At 35.0% G+C, this 10,719-nt stretch overlaps 1 protein-coding gene across 1 annotated transcript; it reads left to right on the forward strand.

Moving 5' to 3' along the window:
• The first annotated feature begins 7,709 nt into the window (after positions 1-7,709).
• On the forward strand, positions 7,710-8,549 carry LOC131876497 (probable WRKY transcription factor 43). Its single transcript, XM_059221912.1, has 2 exons — positions 7,710-7,984; positions 8,351-8,549. The coding sequence occupies exons 1-2, from the start codon at positions 7,710-7,712 to the stop codon at positions 8,547-8,549; spliced, it is 474 nt and encodes a 157-aa protein (XP_059077895.1).
• The last annotated feature ends 2,170 nt before the right edge of the window (positions 8,550-10,719 follow it).

Raw genomic sequence — 10,719 nt, forward strand, 5'->3', positions numbered from 1 at the left:
ATGAATTGCGGCCTTTGGGGGTTGGGGTTGTTACTATCCCCGATCCCATAATGGGCATCAGGGATGGAACACTTCCAATCCCTATAGGATCTTTGGTACATTTGCTAGGTTCTAATATAATTGGGGGTTGGGGATGTTAAGATCCATGATCCTGCTAGGGTATTGTTTCAACAACTCACTTAGTGATTTTGAGAAAAAAACAATGGTTCATTCAATCAATATACATAAAGGTTTCAAAGCCGATCTAGGGCAGGAAACATAGGGATGAATCTCACTTATTGAGGGATAAACTAAAACCAAAAAGAAGGTAAGAATGCCACAAACCCTAGGACACACACTTCTCAATAGGAGTTACAAGGGAAAAGCAACGAAAAAGACCCAAATGCAAATTCACACCAAATAATGGAAGGACAAGGCTCGACCTATGAGCCAATACAAAACCTAAGATGCATTACCTTATAGGCCAAAACCCTAAACATAAATAGAGAAAAGGAAAGAAAACAAATAGAACAAATCAAGAAAAAAACAAACAAGAAACCCTACCCAAAATGGGCAAAACAACAAGCAACACACCACCAAACTCTTGCAAATTTTCTCAAAAATATTGCTTATACTCGCATAATAACCAAAGTAGAAATTGCTTCGAATGAACCACAATATGATGCAAATGAACATGAATTAGGCTTATATAGGCAAGGAAGGGATCATTAAATGAAGGCACAATAGTAGGTAGACCCATTAAGGGTCGAGGGTGGCAGGTGCCACTTGATGAATCTCACTTATTGAGGGACGAACTAAAACCCAAAAGAAGGCAAGAATGCCACAAATCCTAGGGCACACACTTCTCAATAGGAGTTGTGGGGAAAAAACAATGAAAAAGGTTCAAATGCAGGCTCACACCAAATAATAGAAGGATGAGGCTCAACCTATGAGCCAATACAAAACCAAAGATGCATTATGACGTAGTCATGGCCCGAAGGGCCCTCAAAAATAACTATTCAGATCATGCAACAAGAGTAACACAATAGAAGCAACAACAACATATATAGAGAAAATGTGAAATCAAACATCCGCAATATCATAGATTCTTTAAAAACTAGCTGACAACATGCAGGCTCACAAGCCTTATTACAGGATACATTCACAATCCATTTGGACCTCCAAGAGGTGTTCTGATTACAAATCATGAATTGAAATCATCATGTCTCTACCCTATCTACCAAAGGATTGAATACAATAATATATATAGCATCTGGAGCACATCTGGGTCGGCCATGAAAGATTACGCTCTCCAAGACGGGAAAATGAAATGTGTAAAATAGGTCAGACCCAAAGTGTGAAGATCGCCTCCACTAAAGCCAAGACTAGTATTCAGACCACCTAAGAAGGTCAACCAAGGGCCTAATAACATTGCATGTGGTGCTAATTAGATCCGTAAGCCGAGAAATTGCTTCGCACGAGAATAAATCTCCAACTAGCCATTAAGCTCAAACTACTTTGGGAACCAAGAAATAGACAATTTGGAAGCGATAACTTGTCAGAAAAGAGTCCAAATGAATTGGAAATCTAGAACAAGGAATAAGAACATGTCTAGAAGCCAAGAATCTAATCCACAATGAAAAAGGAACAACTATCGAAGAATTCCGAAAGTAACATAGAAATTGCAACACATAACAAGAACAAGAACAAGAACAAAACTGAAAACAAATATTTTTGGTTGATGCAAGATTTCTCATCAATCGGGGATGCTCCTGCATTAGACACCCCAAGTAGAAATAATATGTTCCATGAGAGGCAACTCATGAAAATCGGAAAGGATTTAGGATATATAGCCCATGCTTATTTATGATCCAAATGTCTTCTTTATCTGCAAAGTTCTTCCTTCTTACCTCTTCTGGTAACTCCACTAAATTCTCCAACTTCTTTTCCTCTTCTTCTCTCCTTCTCTGCTTCATACCTACACACTGTCTCTTATTATCACTCTCTTTCCTTCGCAAGTTTGATCTATTCCTTCCACTGGGACTCTTCTTATCTACCTCCACAACTCTAACTTTACTGTCATCTGGTACCATCTTGCTAATAGACCTATCCACAAGATCGTTCTTCATATCTATGCCATCATCCGGTATAACCTCTACATCCTACTTCTCAACACTACAACTCTTCACAAGACTCAGGTTATTCACTTCTTCTCTTCTTCCTTCAAAGAAGCCAAATTAAACTTCTATCGATCCTTCTCAATAGTGACCAGGTTTCTTCTACAATCAAAGATTGCTCCCCTATCATACTCCCAAGGTCTACCCAACAAAACATGACAAGCACTCATAGAAAAAATATCACACAAGACTTCATTTTTGAAAGGTCCAATATTAAAATTTACCAAGCACTACTCTTTCACCTCAACCACATGATCATCTTTCAACCAACTCACCTTATAGGGGCAGAGATGCTCAATCCTCTTCAAGCTAAGCTTCTCTACCATCTCCTCTGATACCAAATTATTAGTACTTCCAGTATCCACAATAACCTTACAACACTTACCTCCTGATTTGCACATAGTTCGAAAAAGATTCTTCCTTTGAGTAGGTCTGGTTTCTTCTTTGCTCTACTCCATCAAGACTCTTCTAAACATAAGGGATTCTCCCTGCTTCGGTGCTATCATGCTCTCATCTGTAATTTCAGCATCCGGTTCCTCACATGCCATGAAATTCCCTACCATTCCCTTGTTACCAGTTCCTTGACAATACTCATAAGATCCATGTCTGCTTTCTCCACACTTAAAACATTTTCCCAAGAATTCCCTGCTGCTACTGCAATTCCCTTTTCTTTATATCTTCTGATCGGATTCTTTACTCCATTTATCTTGATTCTTCTTCAGTAGTTTGCTTCTCCATACTACTACTCATTTGCCCTCTATTCATTGTATATCTCTCTCTGCCCTTAGGGTTATTATGTTGTCTTCTTTTCACTTTATCGTTTGCCTTCACAACATTTTGATAAGCCTCCTCAACCATTGAAATCTTCAACATACTCGTCCCATCTTGAATGTTAAATCGAAGTCCATTTGTGTATCTAGCCACCTTCTCCCTATCCATCTCTCTATGTCCGGATATGATCACCACCTTATAGAATTCCTGTGTATACTCTTTCATACCCATGTTTGCTTCAAGTTTTGCAACTTCTTGAACAATTCCAAATCATAGTCACCCCGAATGAATTTAGCCTTCAATCTTGCAACCATCTGCCTCCACTGTGTGATCTTCATCTCACCATTCTCCACTCTATCTCTCTGTAACTCTTTCTACCACAAAGTAACATGCCCTTTCAACTTAGTTTGTGCTAATCGGACCCTCTGTGGGTGTTTAATATCTTCAAACTCAAAGTAGTCCTCCAACTCTCTGATCCAATCTATCAAGTCTTTCGAATTCAATGTACCCGAAAAGTTAGAAAACTCAACTTTATGAACTTTGCTTGTGCCACTGCTCTAAGAAATCTATCTTCTCTTTCATCTTTCGGTCTTTCAACCTCTTTAACCTCTAGTTCCTCTCCAACCTCTTCATACTCATCCTCTGATTTTGGATTCCTTCACAAACCAGCCAACGCGTTTCGGATCTCATTCCTCATCTCATTTAAGAAATCCTCCATCATCTTCTCTACCCTTCGAGGGTTCATCCTTATTGGCGACATCTCCTCCTTTGACCCGGTGCTACTGCTTCAGCTTGACGATCTAACTATAAAGTTTCAATTGCCTCTATGTCAGCGATCTATTGAACACACTTGCAGCCTACCTCAAATTGATGATCTGTTCACCGAAAGGAATGCCTCAAGGTTCACAACTAGCTCTCATACCATTTGATCCAGTCATGGTTTGGAGTGCCCTTAAAGAGAACTATCCCGATCATGCAATAACAGTAGCACAACAAAAGAAACAACAACACATAGAGAAAATGTGAAATCAAACATCTACAATATCATAGATTCATAAAAAACTAGCCGACAACATGCAGGCAAACATGCAAGCTCACAGGCCTTATTACATGATACATTCCAGAATACAATCCATTTGAACCTCCAAGAGGTGTTCTGATTACAAATCTGCATGAATTGAAATCATCATGTCTCTATCCTATCTACCAAAGGATCGAATATAACAATATATATAACATCCAGAACACATTGGGGTCGGCCACGAAAGATTACACTCTCAAGATACGGAAATGAAATGTGTAAAATAGGTCAAACCCAATGTGTGAAGATCTCCTCCGCTAAAGCCAAGAGTGAAATGCATAGCACCTAGGAAGGTCGACCAAGGGCCTCAGAACATCGCGCGTGGTTCCAATTAGATCCACAAGCCAAGAAATCGCTTCACACGAGAAGAAATCTCCAACTAGCCATTAAGCTCAAAGTGTTTCGAGAACCAAGAAACAGACAATCCAGAAGCGATAACTTATCGGAAAAGAGTCCAAATGAAATGGAAATCTAGAACAAGGAATATGAACACATTTGGAAGCCAAGAATCTGATCTGAAATGAAAAAGGAACACAAACTGAAGAATTCTAGAAGTAACACAGAAATTGCAACATAAAACAAGAACAAGAAAAAAACTGAAAACAAATATTTTTGGTTGATGCAAGATTGCTCATCGATCGGGGATGCTCCTGCATCACATTACTTTATAGGTCAAAACCCTAAACAAAGACGAAAAAATGAAAGAAAACAAATAGAAAAAACCAAGAAAAGGAAAAAAATAAACAAGAAACCCTACCTAGAATGGGCAAAACAACAAGCAACACACCACCAAACTCTTGCAAAGTTGCTAAAAAATCCCACTTATAATTGCATAATGACCTTAGAAATTGCTTGGAATGAACCACAATATGATGCAAATGAATATGAATTGGGCATATATAGGTAAAGAAGGGATCATTAAATGAAGGCACAATAATGGGTTGATCCATTAAGGGTTGAGGATGGTAGGTGCCACTAGGACAATGAACACTGCCACCTTCGATCCCCGATCCTTGCCTAAGGTGAGTTGGGATCAGGGGTGGAGACACTCTTGATCCCCAAAAGGGAGGGAAAACACAAAGAAATCTCGGGGACCGAGGGTCCCAACTCCTAAAAATGGAAAGGGAGATCCTTGATCTTTGATCCTTGCAAGCCCAAAAGGGGGCAAAAAGAACAAAGGGAGGAGAAAAGAAAAGAGAAAAGAGAAAAGAAAGGAAAATAAAACAAGAGGAACATGGAAAAAACAAGGGAAAGAAAATTTAAGACAAGGGGAAGGTGAAAGAAAAAGAACAAGCAAAAAAGGAGGGTCCCTATTTCTTACTAGAGAGAATGGGGCATGATTTGTGGAGGCACAACAAGAATCAATACATATATATGATTGGGGGCATACTATATCTACATGTTTCCAAACTTGACATTATGCATGTAGTATGTTTGGTTGCAATATTTCAAGCTAATCCAAAAGAAACTCATGTGAAGGTAGTTAAAAGAATGTTTAGATACTTGAAAAAGCACTCCTGATTATGGACTATGGTATCAAAACGGTAATGAATTTGACTTAAGTGCGGATATTGATGCTAATTAGGCTAGTAGTGTTGATGATAGGAGAAGCACAAGTGGTGGATCCTTCTTCTTGAGAAGTAGATTGGTCTCATGGTTTAGTAAGAAGCATGATTTAGTGTCCCTATCAATAGAAGAAGTAAAATACATAACAACATCATCTTGTTACACTTAGGTATTATGGATGAAGAAAACCTTGAAGGATATTAGGCTAATATTGATGAACCCATTCCTATTCTACGTGACAATACAAGTGCCATGAATATTTCAAAAATTCCAGTTATGCATTCTAGAACCAAACACATATCTATCTAGTATCACTTTCTAAGGGAGAAAGATGTCTAGACCAAGACGTGAAATTGGAATATGTACCCATAAAGGATTAGGTTGTAGACATATTTACAAATTCTATTTCGAAGGATACTTTTGAGTACCTCAGGTTGAAGTTAGGGGTGGTTATCCCTCCTTCTAACTAGATGCATAGTTGATGCATTAGTCTAGGGGGATCAATTCAAGGCATATATTTTTCTTGAACTAATGAGAGCTATCTCTTAGGGAGAGTAGGTAGTGGGTTGATGTTGACAAGGAGAGCATGTTTATTGTTGTAGATTTTGATGCAATTTTCTTCCTTCTATTTTACATTAATGTATTAATTTATGCATGAAGAATATGTGACCAAAATAAAATATCTCAATTTAGGCCAATTCATACTTCATATATTTACTTTCGATATATCTATTGATGCATCTAATAATGTGTCATATGAGGAAGATTACGATGTTCATGATATGTATAATATTCACCTAGATGAGTTAGCAATAATTCAGTTGAGACCTAAGAAAGATGTCACATTCTAAAGAAACAATAGTCAAAACAAAGAAATATGGAAGCAAATAAAAAAAGACCTTTCAAAGGAGAAATCAAAAGAAAGTAATTAAAAAAAAGGCAAAGCAAGAAAACCAAAGAAGTTATGCTACTGTACCAATATATCTCAATATATAACTACAACAACAGATAAATCAAACATTGATAGAAAAACATATTTTACTAAATGAACTAGTTGCACCAAGAACAAAGGTATATCAAGAGAAAATGTGTCATTGAAATAAATATCAGAAAAATATAAAAAGAGGAACAAAATAAGTTTGATAATCTATTTTGACAGGAAAATTATGACCTCATGGATGCCAATTTTTTGGGTTAAATGATGACCCCACTACCATATTACTATCATTCCCTTTGCTTTTTGTTTTATCTATTATCTTTATTTGAAAGGAATGCTTGATCTTTCTTACCTCAATTTACTTTTATCTTTTTCTTTTACATAATAAATCCTTTACTTTCATCATATTATTTCACTACTCTTTGTGCTTATCCTTTGTAACCCTTTATCTGTTTTATCTTCTTAACTTAATGATATTTATCTCAGTTCTCTAATTATCTCATACTATCTTGTCTGAATGTAAGAACATAAAAAGAAGAACAAAATAAATTTGATAACCTATTTTGACAAAAAAATGATGACCTCATGGATGCCAATTTTTTTTTTTTTGATCAAATGACAACCCTATTACCATGTTACTATCATTCTTTTTACTTCTTAAATTTTAAAATCTATTATCCTTATTTATAATTTTTCTTCACTTAAAAAGGAATGCTTGATCTTTCTTACTTTAACTTACTTTTTTAATTTGATCTACTCTTCTATTAATAAATCGCTTATTCTCAACATATTGTTTCACTATTCTTTTTGCTTATGCTTTTTAAGCTTTTATTATTTTTATCCCCTTTAATGATTTTTGTCTCACTTCTCTAATTATCTCCTACTATCTTGCCTCATATAGTCAACAATAATTAACACTTTGTCTATGACTTATGTCTTACCTTTTTCTCTTCTACCCATCAAGAGTCCGCTTGTTATATTAATGACACATGTCTTTATCATTGATACAATCACTTAGAAATTGCCTTAGATTGCATTCCTTGCACTAGTACTGTTTAAGATAATTTTTTATAAAGATTTTCTATCAAACTCAGAATCGTTTTAACTACCCATCTAAAATTTTCACATATATCTTTTCTCAAAACTCTATTTATATTACTTCCACTTCCTACCTTTCCTTGCTTGAATCAGAGCAGTCATGGAGTTAAATTCAGCTGACCCAACTCAGAGTAATAACAATACTCAGCCCAAAGCAGTCATGGAGTTAAATTCAGCTGACCCAACTCAGAGTAATAACAATACTCAGCCCAAAGCAGTCATGGAGTTAAATTCAGCTGACCCAACTCAGAGTGATAACAATACTCAGCCCAACATAATAACTCTGAAAACAAGGAGCGAGACGGACATTCTAGATGATGGATACCGGTGGAAGAAATATGGTCAGAAACAAATAAAAAATAGTCATTATCAGAGGTAATTTCATGACAAGTTCATAATAAGTTATCATGATAGTTTTTGAATTTAATTATGTGATCAATTTTTTCATCATCGTTTCGATCATGTTTCATAATCTATTTTCTCTTTTCAAGCTTCTAGATTTAACTCTGTGATCAATTTTTTCATCAACGTTTCGGATCATACTTCATAATCTATTTTCTCTCTTCAAACTTATTCATCTTGATGACGGATCATGAAACATGATCTAAAATGTTAACGAAAAAATTGATACAACAGTTAAATCCAGAAACTATCAAGACAATTTTCCGAAAGTGTCAAAAGAAGTATTATTTCAACTGAAGATAAAAAAAATTGAATATTTGAGTTTCACACCGCATGCAGGCATTATTTCAAATGTGAAGTTAAAGGATGTGTGGTGAAGAAGAAAATCCAGAGGTGTGACGATGATTCTCAGTTCGTTCTGACAACATATGAAGGGATTCATAACCACCCATCTCATGATATTCAGTCTTTTCTTTTACGAAATTCCTATGATTTGAGAACTCAGTTCCATCAAGCTCCTGCAAATACCTTCCAATAGATAACTCTGGTTAGTTAATTTAGCCCTTACAATAGATTTTAATCTGCAAAAGCTTTTTTCTTTTCAAAACGTCAAAATGGTATGGTATATACAGTGAAAACCAGTCAGACAAAATGAAAATGTGCTTTTTTTTCTTATCATTTCGTACATGTATTATTTGTCTAGACTTTTAAGACAATGGTCATTGAAGTTGGTAAGTGATAGTAAATTCAATACCTAATTCCTCTTTACGTGTAGGAATCACTTAGGCTAGCTTCTTGTAATTGATTGAGGGATAGGATTGAGTAGATTATTGTGTTTCAATAGTTGTCATATTGTTATATAATAATGGTTTTTTCTTGTGGACTACATATGTTTTATTTTCAAGTCAAAGTTTGCTTTTGACTAGGACATAGATGATTTTTGAAATCAATTATTAGTAGTCATTGTGTTAGTATTAAACAAATAGACAAACAATATTTTTTTTCATAAGTCACATCAGAGAAATGACTAATTAGATGGTGACACATACGTTAAGTAGTTATATGTGTCTTGATGTATACGTTTTTGGGTGGTATTTTTTATTTGCTTAGAAAATACATAGCTATTGCATAGAATCACAAACAATAACTTTAAGTTCTTAACTCATCTATGTAAGTTGCTAAATTTTTCATAGAAATTTGATTTACCAATTAACAACTTGAAGGATGTGAAGTTAAATACATGTTTTTCTCAATCTATTCACCTAATAATTTTGTTAATGACTATTAGATTGATTAATCGAAATTCAAAACACACTATATTTTTCAGTTTTAATTAATAATTATTTACAATCATATATAAATTGAATATATAAGATTTAATGAAAATAAAAATAAATTATTTTTGAAATGTCTACATACACATATGAGTAAAATAATAAATAATATTATATTTTTAAATTTTAGCTATTAATTATTTTTGTCAAATAAATCTTTAAATAGTCACTAACTTTAGTCATATAGAAATTTATTGGTCATTTGGCTACTGCTTATTAAGTGCCCTTTCAGATCCATGTAATTATATTCTGATTAGGTAAATCAGGATAGGGCCTGATCCCTTTTGCATATTAGCCATCTAGGTGGAGGAGAGGGATCTCACAAGTAGTGAGACTACAAAAAAGCTAAAGACTAGACACAACAAAAAGACTAGCAAACCAAAAAAAGGAACAAGGGGACTAGGAGAAGATCAAAAAGCCTAAAAAACTATCTATCGATTTCCCAAAAGATTCAAACCCTTCACCGCTTGCCACTCCTTGTTAAGGAGATCGAGCTTGTCTAGAAAATACAACTCCTTGTTTGTAGAGACCTCTTGAGAAGAAGTAGCATATGGAGTATCACTAACTTTCCCCTTTTCCTAATGTCTTGGCCAACAAACCAACAAAAGAAACAACCATCTCAACCCTTTTATGATTTGCATTCTTCCTTTCTAATTCCTGCTATAGAACCTACATAGCACGACTGCCATTTTATTAGCCATCTCCTTGCTATATGCTACAACGTCTTCCATGTTTTTCATCATGATGTCTTATTTTTCCTAAAGATTTGCAATAGTCTTCTCCATATTCTTTCTGCCCTCCACAAAAACCACGACAACCTTAATGGAATCCACTTCATGCTCTAGATTAGCTCACTTATCAAATTTATTAGCCAACCCCTTAATAGAAGCGCAAAATATCTCATCAACAACCTCTGAAGGCCAATCCACAACTTTAACTTGAACCAGAGCCTCTAACTTTATGATTTTCACCTTTGCCGTGTGTAGTTGAGCCAACTTCCATTTGAGGATTTGTTTTGAATATTGTGGGCATTACACAGTTCATAAACTTTAGCGCTAATCACCTCATAGAGATTACATGCCTAGAATCCATGCAATTATGTTGTAGGTGATGTTAAATTTATATTTAATTTGATTGATATATAGGAGAGATGACAAGTAGGATGTAGTTTTAGTAGTGTATCAAAATATGATGTTTTATTGGAGTTTAAATGCATAGAACTTTAAGAAAAGATCATGTGTAATGGATCAAACAAATTCATCTCTCACGAGCATGAATAGTCTACTTAGCATTCATTGTATCAAGATAATTCTCACAATGAACATGAATAATTGACTTAATATTTGTTGCATCGACACTCATAAATATAGAATA

Source organism: Cryptomeria japonica, chromosome 6 (assembly GCF_030272615.1).
Source record: "Cryptomeria japonica chromosome 6, Sugi_1.0, whole genome shotgun sequence".
Taxonomy (NCBI): domain Eukaryota; kingdom Viridiplantae; phylum Streptophyta; class Pinopsida; order Cupressales; family Cupressaceae; genus Cryptomeria; species Cryptomeria japonica.

Coding starts and splice junctions, on each gene's coding strand:
- LOC131876497 (XM_059221912.1), top strand. CDS start 7,710: ATGGAGTTAAATTCAGCTGACCCAACTCAGAGTAATAACAATACTCAG. Junction 7,985..8,350: donor AAAAATAGTCATTATCAGAG/GTAATTTCATGA, acceptor CACCGCATGCAG/GCATTATTTCAAATGTGAAG.